Genomic DNA, 22,566 nt, shown 5'->3' with positions numbered 1-22,566 from the left:
GGGGCCTGCGCTGCGAGGCGGGGCTCAGCCGGGGCTGAAACCACCAATCGCGACTGGCGTCTGCGAGGTGAGGGGTTGGGGGGTGCTGGGGGGTTGGGGGCGGGGAGGTAGAGAAGGGGCGTGGCGTGGGCGGGGCCGGCGGTAGCCTGCTGTTGCTGCTGCTGCTGTTGCTGCTGCAGTTGCAGTGTTGGTGCTGGTGGGATCAGAGCGGAGTGTCCTGCGGCGGGGAGCTCGGAACGGTACGGTGAGTGTCAGCTGCTCTCGCGCCTTCGAAGGCCTGCGTTGCCCCCGGGAGCTGGCGCTCTCTTGGCCGGTCTGCAGCTCCTTGGAGGAGGCGGGGGAAACGGGCAATCTGGGCGGAGGATCCTTTGTGTTGCCTCCAGGCTTGCTCAGGCAAACACTGAAGGCAGAGAAGCTGGAAACAGCGCCGGGAGCGCGATTCCGAGCTGAGAGCCCAGACCGGGGAGACTAAACCGGTGTCCCTAAACCTGGGTGAGCTGCAGCGGTGTCCCTAAACCTGGGTGAGCCGAAGCGGGTTCAGACCCCTCGAGCATGGCGCACGGGCCGCGCTGAGGCTTAAAGGCGGAGTCAGGGGGGATCTGGAGATCGCCCGGGGTACAGAGCTTCAGGGGCGGGATGGGGTGAGGCCATAGTGTGGGGGTGAACCTGGAAGCCGAGTGGCGGGAGGTGGCGGGATCCTGGAGCTGCAGGCCGAGGTGTGGACCCGGTAGCAGAGGATGGGTAGGGGAAGTTCTGCCCTGGGGCCTGGAAGCTAGGCTGATGCTGACCTTGTGGCGGCTCTAAGGAACCCAGCCTCCCTCTGTTACAAGAGCATTTGATCTCCACCTTTGGTTTTCTCCAGTGCACTGTGATTTTTGGTTCTTGCGGAGAGCTGATTTTAAGCATTATTCCTCGAATACTCCAGCTCATTCCTTTGTTGGTCAAAGTCACTGTAGGAGCTTGCATTAACATCTCTTGAGCCATGCTCAAGTACTGTCCCTTCTTCGCGCTTATTAATTAGTTGGTCTGTGAAGCTCGACTTGAACAGCAGGGTCTTTACCTCATTCTCCGTTGAGTCACCCAGGAAACGTCCTTCTCAGGCACCTCTCGTGGACCCAACTTCTTCCGCCGTTAGTCCCCGAGCCTTGTAGACCTACGTGTCTGCCAGACTTGTGCCCACCTCAGGAAACTGAAGCAACCTCCTTGCAGGTCTCTGTCTCCCGCCCAAGACCCCTCTCCAGTGCTCTCTTTAAGACACGATCAAAAACAGTTTTCTAGATGTTCATGTTTACCCTGAAGGCTTAAGGGTAAAACCCTATCCTCTAAACCGGGTTAGCGAAGCCAAACCCTGGGTCTTGGCTGTCTTTCCCACCCCCCACCCCCCCTTTTTTTTTTAGCAGAATGAAGAAGCTCTCCAGGCAATATTGGATACTGTGTCCTTTTCGGGTTTTCTTTCCAGCCCTCTGAGTCCACTGACTCACCTTTTCTCCCCCTGAAACATTAGCTTATGAACAGGAGCTGCTATGGAGGTTTCACTTAGTTAGCAATTCAAGGTTGAATCTTCCCATTCCTTCCTTTGCGGCAGACATTTCCTGAAAGCAGCTGTGTCATATCCTCTACTTTTGCTTGTTTATTGTTTGCCTACCGAACTGTGAGCAAACAACAGTCGGCTCTAACTTTAGCTTGGCTCCCTTCCTTACTGGCTCTTTTTTTTTTTTTTTTTTTTTTTTTTTTTTTTTGCACAAGTGACTACTCAACCCATTGGGGTGGGTGGGAAATGTGGGGCCCTTGTTACACTATGAGTATACACAATAGCAGAGGAGATGCTAAGCTGGGGGTTTGGCCAGCCATTGGGAAGTCACTTTGGATATGTTAATGGTGTCCACTGGCAGGAGCCCTTAAGTATGGAGTGTAGAACCCTGTCACAACTGGTGTTGAAGCTTTAATGAATGGCTTTGTTTTGCTGTCCAGTAGAATAAGGCTTTTGGAAAGTGAGAAGGTGTTTTAGTGAGTGGAAGTTTATTGAAATGTAGCCATCGAACTGCTACAAAGTAACAAGTGAAATCCTGCACCTAATTAAATCAGGTTGCTTTTGTGGTCCTGCAGAAAGGTTCTGCCTCCTGCTGTTTTAAGTAGGAACTCTGTATCTTTATCTGATAGTAAGGGTTCCAGGGCCACTCTGGTTTCAAACCTAGCAACACATTCACTTCATGCACTTTCTAAAGTTACAACACAGTCTTTTCTTCAAACACATTGCATTAGTTCTGGTCTTCCTGTTAGATAATATTAAAGTTCTACCCCAGTGATAAGAGGTAGAATACGATGTGGAAATTCTTACATTCTTAAGTACTGTTTTATATATAGTCATTTAACAGATTAAAAAAATGTTTGGAGAAGAAAGGGTATTCCGTCATCTGACTGTCTGAGGCCAGGAGCCCGGTGCCTACCAGCTTCTTCAGAAATAAAGCATAATCTATATTGCTCGGAGGGTTGTGTAAAGATCAGATGAAATAGTATGTGTGACATTCTACATAATAGTCCATGTTTTGGTCTCTTTGTTTTGGCCTTCAATATTACCTGGGGAGCGCCTTCATTCTGCTAAAGTACAATGAAATTATCTAGTAAGGACAGAACATGGACTGGTTAATGTCTACCTTGCTACTGTTTTTAAATGCCAGTGAACATACATATAAGCTCTGGATAGGGGTAGAGTCTGCCTCTTCCACTACTTCATACGCTCAGGGTTTAATGAAACATCTTCATACAGTTGATAATCAGTAGATTACATAGTTATCTGTAATTTTTATAAAAGACATCAAGGATCTTCCACTCTATACTTTTATTTCAACAACAACAACAAATTGTTTTCAAACAGGTCAATAATTCTTACACATCCCTAAGAGCGTATAGTTTTATCCTCTTCAGGGTTTCGCTTGGGAGAGGACAAGACAGACCCTTTGCAGACAGTAAGCATCACATTTTTTTTTCCAGCTTGTGGCACAATGTCAGAGAGCTTCATCAGGTGTCTGCCTCCCTGGTTGTGTGGCCCATTCCAGAAACAAGAAAACGAGATGACTTATTTGTTCCTATGAGACAATATGTTCTCCATATTTTCTTTTCCTTTCCACCTTTCTTTTCACTCTCACTATATTTTAAACATTAGAAGGTTGGCTTTATCAGGTTGAATGACAACAACCAGGTCAATGAACCCCCAAAGGAACTGAGACCAGATGGGACAGATTTTAGAACAAACAAGGCAACCACTGATTATACTAAGAAATCTTTTCTTTACCAGATGATTGTGAAACAAGTGCTCTTTCTGTTTCATTTACTTAATATGAAAGTGCTTGCAGCCAGGCGGTGGTGGCGCACGCCTTTAATCCCAGCACTTGGGAGGCAGAGGCAGGTGGATTTCTGAGTTCGAGGCCAGCCTGGTCTACAAAGTGAGTTCCAGGACAGCCAGGGCTATACAGAGAAACCCTGTCTCAAAACCTCCACCACCACCCCCCCCCAAAAAAAAGAAAGTGCTCGTAATTCTTTGTTTCCTCGCTGAGAGGTAGTAAATAGAATCCTGGTGTTTCTCAAATCGTTCTGCCCAGATAGAGGTAGGCTTTCCAGAAGCCAGTTTACAGTGGCTTCATGTTCCTATCAATAGGAAGGTAGGTAGACATGTAGGAAATATTTTAACAAATGCTTAACCAGATGTTATACATTTATAAGTAAACTACCTGGTGGGATGAGAAACATCATAATCATTATTACTGTTTTCTTCATTGCAATAACTGCAGTAAGTATTGACCTGTATTTGTGGCCTTTACCAACTGTAAATAGAATTGTGAGAGAATAGGAATTGAATCTGTATTGAAATGTATAGACTTTTCATCATTCCCCGAAAAACACTACGTAAAAACAGGTATCATTAGTAATAAGTAGTAGGGATGCTTAGCTTATATGTAAATAATACACCATTTTATACAAAGGATTTGAACTTGAATTTGCTATCTGAGGAAGGTTCTAGAGCCAGTCACCCACAAAATACTGAAGAACAGCTGTGTATTTTATTTCCGTTTTGAATAATCAGCTTCTGCCATACCATATGTGTTTTAAATCTCATCTTAATCAGAGAACCTGGGCTTACAGATTTTTGTTCCATTGAAATTAACTTTAGTGTTGTCGCAACTATATGATATAGGATGCTGAGCAGTCTATAGACTGTAGAATGGAGCATGAGTCATGGCTCTGTTACTTAAAAAGTGATAAACTCTCTTCTGAGCTGCATTTAATTAAGATTTAAAGTGGAACCATTATATCCCGGTGTTATTGCGAAGCCCAACTGAAAATACCTGTGTGCCGCTCAGTCTAGCACATGTGGGCTGGAAATAAAAGCAATAGTTACTTTGGTTACTACTTTGTTAAGTCTTAACTCCTAATTTTTGAATATTTATGTCTAGGGAGATGATTCGGAAATGGAGAATGTGAAGTCTTGTGTATCATGAGATTTAGAAAACTCAGAGACCAGGCTGATGCCTGGCCTCATGAGGTCTCTGTAGGTCAGCCACCAGAAGGTCAGCCTGATGATAGGGAACAAATTCTCCAATTATGAATCTCCAAAAATTAGTCTGGGGAGATGGCTCAGAAGGTAAGCATGGGGACCCAAGTTCAGATCCCTAGCTAGCACCCACATAAAAACTGGATGTGAATTGTGGCTGTAACCCACCAGAGATACGAACTCATCTGGACTCGCTCGCTGTCTTAGTGTAGCCAAAAGAGAGAGCTCTAGGCAGGTTCAGTGAGAGATTTGTCTCAAAAAATAAGACAGTAGGCACTAGAGGAAGATTCCATAAGGCTACGTCTGGCTTCTCCATGCTCGGGCAAGCACACACACCTCTAAAACTGGTTTGTACTAATGTATCCTCTCATTTTTAAATCCCTACGATAGGCAAGTTTTCATCTATTTTATAATGGGTAGTTGTCTCGTTTCAAGCTATTATTGATGCATGATGCCTCACTGTCTAATTTTGTATTTTAGAAATAACTTCCCCATTCCTCTGCTTTTATTCAGTTCTGCCTTACTCTACAGTTTTAAGGAAAATCTGGCAAACAATTGTATAAAGAGTCCAAGTTCCATTCTCTCGCTTCTTTAAGGGAAACACAGCTTGGAGCATTTAAATCTCTGCTTCCGAATGACAGTAAACTTATGCTGGCAGCATTTCTAAACTTCTGAACATCTGCTTGCTGTAGCTCCAGCCCAGTGATCCGAGAACTGGGGAAGTGACTCTAAAGCCTAAATTCCCAACTGTCATGGAAGGTAAAATGCATCACTTACAGCTTCCTGGTGGCCATTAAATGTAATTCATAACGTTTTCGCTCATCTGAATCCTAAACTGGTGCAGGCATCTTCAGAAACAATTAGTGTTGAGTCGTCCCCTTGCTGAGTCGGTTGCTGAGCCACAATATATTGTTGTAAAATCCTCTTGTTTATTTTCTCTATTTTAATACTCTCAGCTCCTGCTGTCATCTGGGATGGTCTATACATCCCTGAAGAGATGGGGATTTTTTTTTTTAAATCCTTCAAAGATGAGGTCACCATCCCTAGAATAATTTGTATCCAGCTGGGTATTAGCTAATGGCGATGAGGTAATGCTAAGAGTCTTTCCCAAGAGTATGGATCTGGTACCTCATGTGGGAAAAGCAGATGATGACAAGTAGAGTCAGTGCGCATATGTCTCATGCTAGAAAGATTTTGATTTAGTGTTAAAAAAAAAAACCTTAGTGTATTAAAAGGAGCTGATGCTAGAGACAATTTGCAATGTTTGAATAGTAAGGATGAAAAGCTTTATATAATATGGTATTTGTTCCTGAGACATCCTTATTAAACAGGGAAATACCATTTTAGATATATTTTTTTAAATTATCTATTTATTTTATTTATATATAAGTACACTGGAGCTGTCTTCAGACACACCAGAAGAAGGTGATCCCATTACTGATGGTTGTGAGCCACCGTGTGGTTGCAGGGAATTGAACTCAGGACCTCTCGGCGCCTCGCCTGGGCCGGCGCCTAGCAGCCGACTGAGTAGACAGAGTAGTCAGTGCTCTTAACCACTGAGTCATCTCCAGCCCCCATTTTAACTCTTGTTCTAAAAAGAATTATATATATATATATATATATATATATATATATATATATATATTCTTTCATCCACCAGTTACTTTAGTAAAAGAAATTCAGCTATCTTATGGCTAATGTCAAAGTGATTGTAGTTACTTACATTAAGACTAATTTGTCTGAGTTCCTTTTTTAACTTTCCATAATTGATTATAGAAAACTGGTTGGACATATGAAAAGGAAATGACCACTTAAAAGTCACCTAATATTTAGTTAAACTTGATCACTGGGGGCCAGCAAGACGGCTCATCAAGTAAAGGTGCTTTCTACCAAGCCTGAGTCTCAGTTTGTCCCCCAGGATTCACATGGTGGACAGAGAGAACCAGAAACAGCTCCCAAGATTTGTCCACCGACCTCCACACCCACATGCCTGCCCACATACACACACTGAATGATTTTTTTAAATGCAGATCTTTCATTGGCCTGAGCCAGGAAGCAAGTGTCAAGTTCTGAAAGCTGGTTGCTATGAAGTTTGTATCTGGGTGTGCCAGTCAGAAGGAGGGAATAGCTTTATCCCACAGCTTTATTGCTGGCATGACACAAAAGGTTATTAAAACTCAATTTTCCAGGGCCGGGCATGGTGGCACAGACCTTTAATCCCAGCACACAGGAGACAGAGGCAAGCAAATCTTTGAGTTTGAGGCTATCCTAGTCTACAAAGTGAGTTCTAGGACAGCCAGGACTGTTACATGAGAAATCCTGTCTCAAAAGACCAAAACAGGAAAGTCAATTTTCCAGTTCAAGTGGCTATACTGTTTGTAGTTTTTAAAAAGAGACTTTTAGGACTTTGATGGCTAGTGAGAACTAGTGAATACTTAGGGTGCCCAAGAGTACACTTTGAATGCTGGATGGGATAAACTCACAGAGAAAGAGGGACAATTTGAGGCAGACCACTGGGACACTGGCAGAAACTCTAGATTCAAATTAAGAAGTTATCTAATCTTGTTTTCTAATAAGAACAAAAAGGCATTAATTTTTAGAGTAATTTAGAGGTACCCTATATCTGTCTGGTCCCGCACAGACTCCCTCATTATTAACATTCCCTGACCAGACTGGTATATTGGTTAGAACTATTGAGCCTATGTTGACATCATTATCACTATGATGGCTATTCCCCGTTGTCAACCTGACTATATCTAGAATGAACTACAATCCAGAAACACAGCCACACACATCTTGAGACAGGAGTACAGCATGCCGTTGCTCTGGATCTTGAGGTGGGGTAGCATATTGTTTTGATCTGGATCAACCGGAGCCTTTAATCCAGACTTTGAGGCTTAGTGGCCATGCTTATAAAGACCTATAATGAAAAGGAATTAAAGAAAAGCTTAGGTCCTCGTGTGGTGGTACATGCCTTTAGGTGGTACATGCCTTTAGTCCCTCTTTGCTGTCTTCTTGATTAAGATGTAGAACTCTCAGCTCCTTCTCTAGCACCATGTCTGCCTGCCTGTTGCCATGCTTCCCGCCATGATGAGAACAAACTAAACCTCTGAAACTGTAAACCAGCCCCAATTAAACTGTGTCCCTTTATAGAAGTTTTCTTGGTCATGGTGTTTCTCCTCCCAAAGTCTTTTTGGTTGGTGGGGTTTGGTTTGGTTTGGTTTTTCCAAGACAGAGTTTTCTATGTAGCTCTGCCTGTCAAGAGCTGGAACCAAGCTGGCCCCAAACTCAGAGTGCTGGGATTAAAGACATGCACACCACTGCCCAGCCATCCAAAGTCATACACTTTACAATCAAGTTGGTCCTGTCCTGTCTGTTTTAAATTGGAGCAAATGTATGACTCTTATCCACTCCTGTAGCATCCCAGGAAGTGGTCTCACTGTTGATCAAACAACCTCTGTGCTAGCCCATCCCCCCCTAACCCTTGGCAGCCACTGATGTGTTTAGGCTGCTGTGTTTTCATCTTTCCTGGAAAGTTATAAAAGAAGCCCTGTGCTGCTAGCCCTTTCAAAGCTGCTTCTTTGACTTATTGAGAATGTCTTACAGTCTGCCTTGACTTTATGATAGATTACATGAGTGTCTTTTCTTATGCTTCTTATCTCTATTGTGTTCTTTCTCTCTTTCTTTCCTTCTTTTTCTTCTTATTAAGTACACATTTGACCAACGGAAATATTATGCTTTCACAAACCCAAATGTTTACTAAGTCCTTTGTGTTATATCTGCTTTTCATCTGGACTTCTTAGTGATGAGGCACTATTACTCCAGATAGCTACACCTTGTTCCTCAGCCACAGACTGCTAAGCAGTTTCGCTTGTGGTCTGGTCACTTGGAAGAGGCATAGCTTGAGACAAGCTGACTTTTCTTTGTGATATTTCTAGCTCGTAGAAATTTGTGACTTCTTTGTACCTAACATTTATTATCCATAAGAAAGAAAAAGGTAGAGAAAGCCAAACCTGGCTAAGGCAAAGAGGAGTGGCTGCTGTCTCAATAGAAGAGTTACCCTTATTTTTTCACTCTTTGGTTTTATGAGATTGCGGAGCTGGCCCGGAACTTGCTAGGTAAATCAGACTAATCTCAAACTGACAGCAGTCCTCCAGTCTTGTTCCCAGAGTGCCCCATGCCATTCTCTCTCTCTCTCTCTCTCTCTCTCTCTCTCTCTCTCTCAATAGGCCTTGGGATTTGTCTAGCACAATCCCGGTGGCATGGTCTGCTGATGGCTGCCAGTATTTTATAAAATAGCATTTGATACTATTGTCTAACATTGAAACATTATAGAAAAACTAGAAGATAGAGAAGAATGTTACAAAGTAAATAACTTTGTTACAAAGTAAGTAACTTGTCAGCAATCCTACCCCTCAGACAGCCACGGTTTATAAATATAGTAATATGTTAAAAGAGGACATGCTAGATTTCGATAATCTATTTTTACTTAACCATGTATTGGCATTTATGTCACTGATAAGGAATTCAAAAAAAATCTTAAATGAAAATAGCTGCAATAAATTGTATGGATTTACTAAAATAGTAATTTCTCTGCTCTCACACTCTCCGTTTGTATGAATAATGCATATTCTTCAATCTCCTTATTTCCTCCACCCGCCAGGGTGTTTATAGACACTCTAACTAGTCAGTTTACCACATCAAACTTAACAGTTTTTATGAGCAGATGAGGGGATTCTCCCAAAATATTCTCAGGAGGTCTTAACAGTTTATGTCTATCTTAGTAGTAGTAGTCGAAAGTGCCTCTCATCTAGGCTTGCCAGCTTTGTATCTGATTCTGTTTTGGTGTTACCTGGTAGAATTTAGAGTTTCTTCTCTCACAGTGTAGCTTCTAAATATAAAGGACGTGGGTGCCATCCTCATATCACCTTCCCCGGCCTCTCTGCTACCTCCGCCTACTTTGTACTGGAGCTGTGACTAGGTGGTAGGACATTTACTTATGCCTGAGGCCCTGGATTAAATCCCCAGGACCACCTAACAAATCCATAAAATATTTTGCTTTTCTTTCCTTTACTGAGGATATTGGCCCTCTTCTTACCTGAGGTAAATCCCCTATGTATGCTGGACATCTCTTTGTATCACTTCAGAGACCCCAGGCTTCTTCTGCTCCTGCATTATTAATTTCCCATTTCCCCTTGTGCCTTTCTTACCAACCTATGTAACATGGCTTAACAAGAAGGACCCAAAGGCATCCTCAGCCCCTCACTCCCAACCAACTCCTGTTCCATCTTGCTCCTCCCACTCACAGCCAAGCAGGAAAGAGTTTTCCTATTGATGGAAGAGTTTGTTTATAGTGTGATTTTCCTTGGCCAGGACAACCGTTGGTTCCTTTAAAAGTACAATTTTCAAAAAAATAAAATAAAATAAAAAACTTGACTGCTCAAATAGAAAATAAAGTGGTGTCAAGACTTACTCAACTGCTAGTTGATAAATGGCACTGTAAGATCTTAAGTCCAATTCAGAGGAGAACTGGAAGACCAAGCAAATGCCAAGAGCCGCGCCTCGTATGTGCAGAGCAGTTCCCTGGTAGTTGTGAGATACCAGTGAACTTTACTCTTGGGTCTTCTGCTGGCTTCACTTCCTCTTGTAAACTTGTAAACAGCAGGGTGCCCAGACTGTCAATTGCCCAGCTATGGTACAGTTCAGGCCTCCATCATCTTCCTGGAGGGCAGTCATGTACTACAGAGCATCAATCTTCCTGTCAAATGAAAACCAATCCTAAGACGTGTATCATTGTAAGACTTTTGCCTGTAGACAGGAATCATTTATGTAGCTACATGTTATGGCTTGATTTCCTACAAAGTTGTAAGCTAGCCGAGCCAATGGCGAGTTATGCAAAAGGAGAACCCAAAAATCCCTGAGAGTCCTCTGGGTAATACCCAACATGCCACTAAAAAAAATAGTATCTAGTCATTTGGGCCTGGATAGTTTTTCCTAATTGTCCCTTCTATAGCCAATACTCCCCACTGTAGCTGTGACTTTTTTTTTTATAAAGCCAGTGGCCTTCCTCCCTCATTTAAACTGGCCTGCTGACAAGGTTAGGAAAGGTGAGCGTTCCTGAAAGGCCTGCGTGTCTTGGCACACCACATCCACCCGGTCTGCTTTGCTCTCTGGTTTTCTGCTGGCTTGCTTCCTCTAATCTACTTGCAAACAGCAGGGTGCCCAGACCTTCAACTGTTCAGCTACAGTTCAGGCCTCTATCATCTCCTCCCTGAGCTATTCCCGAAGGCTTCTCACTGGTTGGGTGATCTTGCCTTTCCTGACAATCTCCCTGGCCCAGCACTAGCCAAACTGGTCTTTCTGTACTTTGAATAGAACAAATTGTTTCCAGGCCTTTGCTCTAGCTGATACCACCACCAACGGTGGAGGAGTCGGGGTGGGCTGGGGAGAGGTTCTAAGTCATTCAGTTCTCTATAAATGTCACCTCAGAAATGACTCCCTGACCACCTAGCTAAAGTAGCCCACACTCACAGTTTCTTTCTCCCTTTTTGTCTTCCTCATGGCTCCAACAGTGTCTGAAACCCTATTTTTCCTAATAGTCCCCACTGTAACTGTGGCATCTTTTATAAAGCCATCGACCTTCTTCCCTCATTTAAATTGACCTTCTGGCAAGGCTGGGAATGGTGAGCGCTCCTTCAGGCTTCCTCGAGTCTTGGCACACCACATCCACCCAGTTCTTTTTTCTTTCTAGACTTCAAGTTTCCTGAAGGTAGGAATTGGGTGCAAAGTCTGTGGCCTCTAAATATCTGCTTGCTGACTGAAAAACATGGGGCATCCCAATAGTGCCCACATCCTGTGGTTTTCTAGAAAGCGAAGAGCCTTCGTAGGGGTGCAGACTGGCTCTTAAAGGCCCATGAAGCCAATGTCCTCTTCTGTGGCCAGGCTCAAGTGTCACCACTTCCTCTTCCCTGGATTCCTTCTCTGTCCCCAACAGCACAGCAAACGAGGGGGACGATGGTAGGAACTTAGCTTTGGGGCCTCAGCTGGTGGGGCTGTGTATTTTTGACCTCAGCATAGGGCTGAGGTTAAAAGTTGTGTTGTGATGGAAATATTTGACATAGCCAGGGATTCTAGAGTCTGGAGATTCACTGGAGATCTTTAGTCCTTGTCTTATGTCTTATTTCTGCTTGTCTTCTTTATTTGGGGAGATACACTATCACCCCCAAGTGTCTTTCCTTTTGGAGAACTCTAGAAGACAAGTAAGGAGCTGGCTTCCTTAATGCAGCAGATGAGGAGAGGTGCCTGTGTCTTAGGATAGAATCACGTAGCATCAGAAGTCGAGTTTCTGAGTAGGAGAACCTGGAGATCTGGAAGTCCCTTGGGCTGTCACCATTGTGGTATTGACTGTTGAGGCTAGTTTGTTGACTGTTTTGTTTTAGTTGTCTTGAGCTGGGAGCCAAGATCCAGTACATAACTTGAGTTGTTGGGTGACCATGGAAAGAAGGTATGAACTGTTTTGATTGCCAGGGACACACAAATGAAACAAACAAACAAACAACTGATTGAGCTGCACACTCTGTTTTCTTGATGTAATGCATAGTTAAAGGAAGAACAAGAATGGGGACAGAGTGGTGCCTTTGCAAAGGACCAGTCTACATACATCTGACTTAGGGGAGCAATAGCATTCGATATAAAACAAGAACTCAGGAGAAATCAGCATGGCATTGCTAATACACAGAAGTGTCTCTCTAAAAGATTTGCTATGAGTAACTTCTCTTTTTCTCTCTCTCTTCTAGCTAAGAAAAGTGACCATGGAGAACAACAAAACCTCAGTGGATTCAAAATCCATGAATAATTTTGAAGTGTGAGTATTTATTTATTTGTATTTGTTGTTGTTGTTGTTTAAGGCATGTTCTCCACTTAACCACCACCACCACCACCCCACCCACCACCACCCCCACCCCCCACCCCCCCCCCCCCCGCTAACCCGGAGCTCTGCAGTCCAGGCTGGCTTCAAACTTGTGATGGTCTTCTGATTCCTGTTTTCTAGATGCTAGAAAAATAGGAACAAGTTACTGTGCCTGGTGAAATTGATATAAATGTAATTTTGTATAGTCAAAGATGGGTTTGCGCAAGACAGCTCACTCTGAAGAGAAGGGGAGCAGAGGGAATAAAGGTTTTCAAACCAGAGAGACCAGGCTACCTCTTGCCCCACAGCTGTGCAACTTAATGTAAGCTCACATCTCTGAGTCTCATCTTGAGGCCAAGGAGGTTGGTTAGGTTGTTAACTGCCCTTATATTCCTGGCTTGGGATTCTATGTTCTTTGTATATCTTATCTTGGTCTAGAGCTGACTCGTAAAGGAGGCAGCAGAAGATGGTGAAGAATCAATCGGCTTTAGGCAATGGGAATTACAGTTCAGTTACAAGTTTTTATCCCTTTCCCAAAATGACTAGAACTTAGGATGTTTTAGACTTTGGACTCTCAGGTTGGAACATATTCACATATATACAACAAAAATGCATTAGAGCTGGGACTCAAGTGTATGTGCGCGCTCTCGAGAGAGTGTGTGTGTGTGTGTGTGTGTGTGTGTGTGTGTGTGTACAGGTGTGAATGTATTGTAGTGCACATGTGGAGGTTGGAGGCCAACTTTTCCTTGTTTCTGCTGCAGAGTGCCCTAGGCTCTTTTTCAAGCTCTGGCCTATTCTCCTGTCTCCACCTCCCATCTTGTAGCAGGAGTGCTGTGAATACAGAGTTGTGAGTCACCACATAGGGCAGTGGTTCTCAACATTCCTGATGCTGCAACCCTTTAACACAGTCCCTCAGGTTATGACAAACACCACCCCAACAGTAAAATTATTTTTATTGTTACTACATAACTGTTTCTTTGCTGGTATTATGAGTTGTAGTGTAAATATCAGATGTACAGGTTATCTGCTGATATTGACCCTTATGAAAGAGTCATATGACTTCCCAAGGGGATCACAACCTAAAGTTGAGAACCTCTCTGGCTTAGAGCTTTTTATATAGTTTCCAGGGATTGAACCCAGGGCTGTTTGGACTGCTTAGAAAATGCTATTACCTTCTGAGTTGTCTCCCCGGCCTATACATTATAAATACTATGAATTCATTGCTGTTTCATATAAATTTTATACATGCATGCCAAAACTCATTTTATATAATATTTTTAGTGGGCCTACATTTTGAAAGTGACCCATTAACATGGGGCTTGGTGTGGAATTTTCCACTTGTGGCCTTATGCTGACTTTCAAAAACTTGCCAATCTTGGAGCATTTCCAGTTGTAGATTTCTGGATTAGGAATGTACAGCCTGTGTGACCTAACAGGTCTTTTTTTTTGTCTGCCTTGACCCCTTCATCTACTGTTTTTACTCTCTTCCATTATCTTTAGAGTTAAAATGGAAGACAGTCTTACGACTGACTGTGTGTCCTTCACAGTGTTGATGTCCGGCTGTTCCTAGAGTCCTCCTAGATCCTGGGCTAGGTTTGTGCTCAGCCTCTGTCACAGTTGTTGGACCGCTGCCACACCTTTATAAGTCTGTTGCCTTGGGCTAGTTTCACCCAGCTAAATTGAGGCTATACTAGAGGGTAGCCTGTGGGCCAGCCTATCTGGGCTTTTAAGAAAATGATTACTGACCTCTGATCTACCTAACTAACCTTTTTATATAAGTGACTTTGATCCAAGTATTTCCAACCGTTTTATGCTAATTCAACTGTGTATTAATAAGTTATTCATTGGTTCAGCTTGTAAAGTTTAAGGACTGATTTAGTGTCGGGGTCTTCGATAAGTGGACTGCCCAGAGCCAGCCTAGGCTACCTATAGCAAAACTCCACTTAAAAAAACAAAATCTTTAAACAAAACAAAACAAAACAAAAAACAAGACTATTATACTTTTGGCTCAAAGGAGAGATTATTTCACACAAGGTTAATTTTTTTAAAAGATGTAGTTGGTAAAATTTAATTGGACTTTACAGGAAGGCCTTCCACCCTGACTCCATCTTAGGATCTGAACACCCTTCAGCACTTTACTTAGCCTTGGTGGGTTATCTATCTCCACATCAGTTAAATGGGTTGTCGGGAGTGTATCTATGGTTTTTTTTTTTTTTTCTCCTTGATGATTGGGATCAAACCCACGTGCTGTGGAATTTGAATGAAGGAAGGATGTAAGATGAGGTTGGTATTTTGATGGCCTTAAACAAATGTCAGCTGTTCTGATGAGTCATAAAAGTTGTATAATAAAAATCTTCATGTCTACCTTTGTAACTGTCATTTGGTTTCCATGCAGAAAGACCATACATGGGAGCAAGTCAGTGGACTCTGGGATCTATCTGGACAGTAGTTACAAAATGGATTATCCTGAGATGGGCGTATGCATAATAATTAATAATAAGAACTTCCATAAGAGCACTGGTATGTATGTAAGGTAATGTTTTAGATATTTCAAATATTGATCCCATTTACGTGGCCTATAATATGAAAAGCAAGATCAGTGGTGAGTGATGATGAGTCAGTAAACTGATACAGAAAAATGGCAAAGTAGAGAAACCCTGGGACCTCACAGGTCCCACATTCAATATGAACTCTTCTTCCATGTTGGACATCTCTGCCTCTCCTGTGACTGTGGAGGGTTGGATTCTGCTGTTGCCCAACAGAGCCAGTGCCTTGAGTCAAGTGATGGGAGAAGAAAACGTTTCACAAGCAACAAGCTGAAATGGGATGAAGATGGATGCCTGGCACCTGAGGTCATCTGCCCTGGGGCAGCTTAGAAAGTCTCTCTAGTGACCTCAGGCCTTTAATTCACTGCCTCGGGCACATGGGCCCCAAGGTCATTCCTGAGCCTAGAGTACCAATTAGGGCCTCTTGTCTCAGGTTACTGAGCTGCCCCCACCACTCCAAGCCATGTTTCCCATTTGTGGAGCTATGTGTCTGGTTCAGGCAAAGTGTGCCTCTGTGTTTGCAACTACTGTTTAATTGAAGGCCTTCACACTGACCTGAGAGTGAGTGCTCGATGAAAGCAATGGTGTTTAAGCTAAATCTACAAGTGCTCGTGGCTTGTACTGTAGATCTACCACACTCCAATCGAAGGCTGCACATCCAGGAGTATAGGCAGCAGAAAGTGGACTGGATAGGTTTTGTTTCATCTTGATGTTTTGTTTTGGTATTGTGCTTTTTTCCGAGACAGGTTTTTTCTCTTATATAGTCCTGGATGCCCTGGAACTCACTCTGTAGACCAGGCTGGCCTTGAACTCAGAGATCTGTTTGCCTCAGCCCGCTGAGTGCTGGGATTAAAGGTCTCTGCCACCACCGCCTGGCTTTCCTTCCTTTTAAAACCAAATGTCTCTCGTGCTCAGCACACAGTATACCAAGAGCAGGATTCTAAGCTCATTGTGCTCAGCATCCCTCTTGTGTACAGATGAAACCAGGAAGCATCTTGGGATGGTTGGAAAGACTGGATATTCCCCACATAGCCGAATACCTGATAGGCAATACTAATCTGATAACAGTTGTGGAAGGTTTTCCTTGTACAGTGTACAAGCAGTACTATGTCTTACCACTGATTCAACACGGAACAAATAGAGTGTCTCAGAGGAAGCTACATAAACCTAACAGGTCACATCCTTTTTTCTATCTTCTGAAATTATTTAGTAGATATTATCATGTTACGTGAAATAAATGAGCAAGTTTTTAAAAAAACAATGACCATCTCCCCAACATGAACTGGGCATGGTGGCCCCAGGCCTGTAATCCCAGCCCATGGAAGGATTATTGTGAGTTCAAGACCAGGTTGAGCTACAGTGTGAAACTTTGCCTATGAGTGAGTGAATGAATGAATGAATGAATGAAGAAGGCAGCATAATACTCCATCATTTAAATGAATCAGTTTATCAAGCAAACCTCTGTTGCCAGGCCTCTGAATTCCCCTCTTATTTTCACTGTCCAAACTGCTGTGGGGGATATCGCTGTCATGGCAGCTTGCAGCAGCTAATACAGTGAGATGTCTTGTGTGCTAACAGAGGATAGACTATCACCATGATCAAAATAAGAAGGCCGGCATTTAAAAGGAAGGAGTTTACTGGTTGTGTGCATAGCTGCCTAGTTCATTTATTCTCAAAGAATAACTATTCTTGTAAAATGCAACTAAGAGCTCTCTCTGTCCCAAGGAATGTCATCTCGCTCTGGTACGGATGAGGACGCAGCCAACCTCAGAGAGACATTCATGGGCCTGAAATACGAAGTCAGAAATAAAAATGATCTTTCTCGTGAAGACATTTTGGAATTAATGGATAGTGGTAAGATAGAACCAATTGAAAGCAGGCCCTTCAGAAGCTTCGGTGGGCGGCAGCTTGCAGCTGGTCAAAGAACAGAGATGTGTCTGTGGAACTTAGTCAGAATGGGACACCTAGACCCCAACCCATACCCAAACCCAAGGCTCAGGCGCCATTGCAGAAGACAGGCAGAAAGGGTGTAAGAGCAAGGCAGCATCGCTGCTAGCAGGATCCAGCAATCTGCATCCTTACACAGAAGGGAGCCCAGGAAGCTATTGACAACTGATGGCTGCTGGAAAAGGAAGGGCCCACTGTGTTTATGGGTGTGGTCCCCGATTGGTTGACTGTGCTGCAGTGGATGGGCCCACTCTTGACTGTATACGGCCAGCACAAATTGGACCTTGTGTTATTTTTATTTATAAAGGGGAGAGGGGCATAAAGTTCGGTGGAATAGGGGATATGTATGTGTGAATTGCTCAAAATTGCATATATGGAGTTCTCTAGAATGATCTTCATTGTGTAATTTTACTTCACAGTCTAACTATAGTGATAGAGAGAGTCAAGTATGAAAATTATAGAATTACACTGTACATTATTCTGATTTTTTTTGTTTGTTTGTTTCTTGTTTTGCTTTGATTTTAAGATACAGTCTCACTATTTAGACAGACCCTCCAGCTTACAAAGATCTGCCTGCCTCTGTTCCCTGTGTGGTGGGACTAAAGGCATGTGCTACCACCCCCAGCTGCTTATATTTTTTAGTAAAAAGTAAAAAGAAAGAAAAGAAAATTACGCCATTCCCTAAAAATGGTTCCAAATGTGCTCTGCCTGTGTTAGACTTGGATGCTCTTGAAATTCTATCTTCAGCATCTTCATGTTGTGGTCATGGTATAACAGTAACCCCAGAACTCAGGAAGCTAAGACCATGAAGTCAAAGCCGTCTTCGTCCAATGAGAAAGCTAGATACAAATCAGATAAGCCTGGGCTCTTTACTGTATACAGTGCCAGGCTGCCATGTGCCTTCCCATCTCTGCTCTGTTTTATATTATTTCTGAATGTCTTTCCAGTTTCTAAGGAAGATCATAGCAAAAGGAGCAGCTTTGTTTGTGTGATTCTAAGCCATGGTGATGAAGGGGTCATTTATGGGACAAATGGGCCCGTTGAACTGAAAAGGCTGACTAGTTTCTTCAGAGGCGACTACTGCCGGAGTCTGACTGGAAAGCCGAAACTCTTCATCATTCAGGTAGGGCATTGCCCAGCAGCTCAGAGCTCAGTTTGGTTAACTTAGTTAAATGGGCTACAGAACTGCTATATTTTTATTTGTTTAAACATCCATTTAGGGAATCTAGAGTACATCACAGTGTTTGTCTTAGTCAGGGCTTCTATTCTTCAACAAACATCATGACCAAGAAGCAAGTCGGGGAGGAAAGGGTTTATTCAGCTTACACTTCCACATTGCTGTTCATCACCAAATGAGTCAGGACAGGAACTCACACAGGGCAGGAAGCAGGAGCTGATGCAGAAGCCACGGAGGGATGCTGCTTACTGGCTTGCTTGTCCTGGCTTGCTCAGCTTGCTTTCTTATAGAACCAGAACCCAGCACTACCAGCCCAGGGACCACCCACAATGGGTCCTCCCCACTTGATATCTAATTGAGAAAATGCCTTACAGCTGGATCTCATGGAGGCATTTCCTCAAGGGAGAGTCCTTTCTCTGTGATAACTCCAGCTTGTATCAAGTTCACACACAAAACCGTCCAGTACAGTTGTTTTTTTTAACTCCCTAGTTCTCAGACCACACTTAGAGTTTTCAGATGTAAATTGTGTGTGTGTGTATTTTTATAAGAAGCGTATGTATGTCTTCCGACACCCAGGCCTGCCGGGGTACGGAGCTGGACTGTGGCATTGAGACAGACAGTGGGACTGATGAGGAGATGGCTTGCCAGAAGATACCGGTGGAGGCCGACTTCCTGTATGCCTACTCTACAGCACCTGGTGAGAAAATGTCAAAGGGATGTTTTGTGTGGATTTTAGATGAGTTATAATGTGACACATTAGGAAGCTGAGTAGTGAAGACTGTTCTAAAGGCTGGTAAGATGTTTATATACCCTTTACAAGTACCCTTACATCCCTAAAATAACTAACCCACCATCTTAGTTACTTTCCTATTGCCGTGACAGAACGCCATGACCAAGGCAACTTACAAAAGAAAATGTTTAATTTGGAGCCTGTGATCACAGAGCATGGGAGTCTGTGGACCATTGTGGCAGGAAACAGGGGTGGAGGTGGAGGCGGCCATGGCAGTAGACAGGTGTAGGCTTATATCTCCATCTACAAGCACAGCACAAGGTAGAGAGAACTAAGTGGAAAGGATGCTGGCTTTGAGTCCTCAGAGCCCGCCTGACACAGCACTTTCACCAAGGCCACGATTCCCAATCCTTCCCAGAAAGTTCCACTTACTCAGGACCAAGTATTCAAACCTGTGAGCCTATGGGGTCGTTGTCATATAACCACACACACACACACACACACACACACACACACACACACGGTGTTCAGTTTGTGGGTGTGAACCTGTATGTGGTTATGTGCATATCGTAGTCTGAGAAAACCTGGCTCTCACAGTTGTCTTTTGAGTTCCATGTGTACTGTGTGGCACATGCACAGCTACATACACACACTAAGTAGATAGATAGATAGATCTATTAAACGAATAAAATATACTCATCTTGTTTATTTCATCCACTAGGTATCTTCCAAGCAGTGTACTTCTAAGCTAAACACGATGAATCCTGTAGTTAATCTGAAAATAAATACAAAAACGCTATTTTTTTTTCTTTTGGGGCTTTTTGAATACTATTTGTTTTATTCATCCAGATGCCCCATAAGCAAACTAATGTCATTTTTTAAAGTGTCCATCTCTAATAAACAGCTTAGTGGCTAAGAGCACTTGTCACTCATGCAGAGGACCTGGCTTCGGGTGCTCACATCCGCATGGTAGCTCACAACCACGGGTAACCCTGATTCCAGTGGTTCTGACTCCCTCTTCTGATCTGCGTGGGCACAGGGCACTTGCGGGCTACGCTTACATACATGCAGGCAGAGACATCATAAACATAAAATGAATAAGTCAAGAAACCTTTTTAAAGTGTGTGTATATGTAAGCAGTTTATTTCCTGCCCGAGCCAGTATTCATAACAGATGAGTTCAGATTGAAACACCATGTTACCTACAGGGTCCCATTTGCATAGCTTTGCAAAACCTGGTATTGTCGTGTCTGTGTCTTCCTCTTCTTCACCCTGACCTATGGGAAAGAGACCTTAAAGTAGAACTCAGGAAATCAACAGCAGTCAGTCCCGATTGATCTGCCTTTTCTTTTCCAGCAGAGAGCAGTGGGGGCTGGAGACCAGGGTTGCTAATTCTTTTTCCTCTGTGTGGCTTCTAAGACCGAGGAAGCTTATGTCTATCTGGATCGTTCTGGTTATATGAAAATGTGTAGACTCCTCCAGGGTGATGCTGTGATGTAATAGAAGATACAGTCCTTCGTATTTTGCCTCCTAGGTTACTATTCCTGGAGAAATTCAAAGGACGGGTCGTGGTTCATCCAGTCCCTTTGCACCATGCTGAAGCTGTACGCGCACAAGCTAGAATTTATGCACATTCTCACTCGAGTTAACAGGAAGGTGGCAACGGAATTCGAGTCCTTCTCCCTGGACTCCACTTTCCACGCAAAGAAACAGATCCCGTGTATTGTGTCCATGCTCACAAAAGAACTGTACTTTTATCACTAGAGAAATGATTGGGGGTGGGGTGGGGGGCGTGTTTCTGTTTTGTTATGCCAAATGAGAAAACTGTCAGGGCAGACTCTCATTTAAATCAAATCTGACGGTCCTCCTGGTCTTTGTAAGCTACCACTGCCTAGCAATGCAGCCAGCCACAGTGCAGCTACCTCAACTTCGACATCAGGGAGTTGAAATGAAATTTAATTAGGAACAAGTAACTGTCAATGATGGTACTATCATCTTAGATGAAATTACAAAGTTACCCTTTTATAATTAGCAAGATTTGGCAATGCTATGAATTTTGAAGTCATTTTGAAGCAGTACAGCTTTTCCACTGATGATTTTATACTCCCCACTCATGTTAAGAATGTTGTTCTAGTTTTCGTTAAACGTAGAAACAATAATGTCAAATGATATGTCTTAGAACTTGAATCCATGAGCAGAGTCAAAGGCTGGAACCCTTGTTTTGGACCTGATTTATGGAAGTGAAGAGTTGGACCACCATAGCATGCATTATAGCTACTGGTTTTGTGACAGTTGTCCACAACACGTATTTGTTATTTAGAAAAAAAAATCATGTTTTATTATTGGAACAAAAATAACTTGAGTATTTCTGTGAGAGGAAAAGCGTGTGCGAACTTGGTTGACTCATTGAAGGCAAGGTGCTAAAATCCATCAGCATTTGTTTCTTACTTATCCTTATACAAATCAGCTTAGTCTACAGACCAGCAAAATATCTCAAGAGCAGTTATGTAACAGCCTCAAATGGTTGATTATTAGAATGAAGTAAAGGAATTCTACAGGAACATACTATAATACCAGTGGTCAAACAGAGCTTAAGGAAAGGAGAGATGAAATCTACTGCAGTTGGAGAGAATGTCGTTTGAGCCAGAGCAGAGACTTGGCAGAGCCATGGGCACATCTTCAGAAAAGGCCTGCCAGCTGGACTCCCCACCCCCACCCCACCCCCCTTGTGAGTTCTGGTTTGTGTGGATGATGTCCAAGTTGCCACATGAGAAAGTGAACCAGATCAGAAACTTATGCAAAAAGGCTTTCCCAGAGGGCTGAGAGTCTCAAAGTTCACTGGACTCCATGTCTAGAGTCTGTAGCATGCTGACTTTTCTGTTGACGTTTACAAAGAAAGGAAAAATAATGGTGATATTTATACCGTACTAGAAACGAAAGGGCCAGGGCACACAGGACTTGGAAAGCATCCAGCAATAGCCCTGCAGCCCGTGTGGAGAAGCTGAGGGCTGCAGTCCATCCTCAGGGAGACTGTGCTCCTGGCCTCCTTATGGGGGTGCTGAGTCACTGCTGGCTCTCCCAGCATTTCTCCTAAGCTTCCTTGTTGCACAAAGAAAGGAAGGAACTCACACTGTAAGGGATAGATTCTTGTTTAGACTGGCTTTGTTGTTAACTCTTTCTAAGTGAATGCAGCATGTGATGGTATTTTAAAGTGTGTTCCCATGTGACAATTTTATAAAAGTTTGTTACCTTGCATTTTTATTTCAAAACATAAATTCAGATTTAAAATTATCAGTGTATTTGAGGGTTTGTTGTTGTTGTTGTTGTCAATACTTTTGCTGTTGTAATAACTAAGTGAAAGTTAAAATAATTTTAGCCCACAGTCTAATTTGAGAGAGTCAGAGGATGCAGCAGGGCCTTCATCTAATATGTTAAGGTGTTGGCACGTGGAAAAACCTCTGATAAGATTTAAACCCAAAGAAATAGGAAGAATATACCCAAAGAATATAGGAAGGGGTGGGGACTCCTCTCTTCCAATGTTTACATAATAACCACAGCTTCTCTAAAGTGAAGGTCAAAAGTGGATCATGGAACTCCTGTACCCAAGGAGGAGAGTGTCACGAATGTTTTTGTCTAGCTGCTTTCTAACCTGGGGGTAGGGTGGTGGAGAGATGACTCAGCAGTTAAGAGCATCGGCTATTCTTCAGAA

General features: G+C 43.1%; 1 protein-coding gene across 4 annotated transcripts; it reads left to right on the top strand.

Annotated features, from left to right (window-relative positions):
* The first annotated feature begins 129 nt into the window (after positions 1-129).
* Casp3 (caspase 3) lies at positions 130-22,165 on the top strand. Of its 4 annotated transcripts, none has more exons than XM_021169754.3 (7): positions 130-244; positions 12,346-12,413; positions 14,854-14,978; positions 16,730-16,858; positions 17,899-18,074; positions 18,705-18,825; positions 20,392-22,164. In XM_021169754.3, exons 2-7 carry the CDS (start codon positions 12,361-12,363, stop codon positions 20,619-20,621), a joined length of 834 nt encoding a protein of 277 aa, XP_021025413.1. In that variant the 5' UTR covers positions 130-244; positions 12,346-12,360; the 3' UTR covers positions 20,622-22,164. The 4 variants fall into 4 exon arrangements, with proteins under 4 accessions (XP_021025413.1, XP_021025414.1, XP_029336724.1 ...); XM_021169755.3 differs by having other exon boundaries at positions 133-239; positions 20,392-22,165; XM_029480864.2 differs by lacking the exon at positions 130-244 and adding an exon at positions 390-492 and having other exon boundaries at positions 20,392-22,165.
* The last annotated feature ends 401 nt before the right edge of the window (positions 22,166-22,566 follow it).

This window comes from Mus caroli, unplaced genomic scaffold, assembly GCF_978045245.1.
Source record: "Mus caroli unplaced genomic scaffold, Mus_caroli_1 scaffold_10, whole genome shotgun sequence".
NCBI lineage: Eukaryota > Metazoa > Chordata > Mammalia > Rodentia > Muridae > Mus > Mus caroli.
Note: the sequence above shows the minus strand (reverse complement) of the source record. Positions and strands in the feature narration are given on the sequence as shown.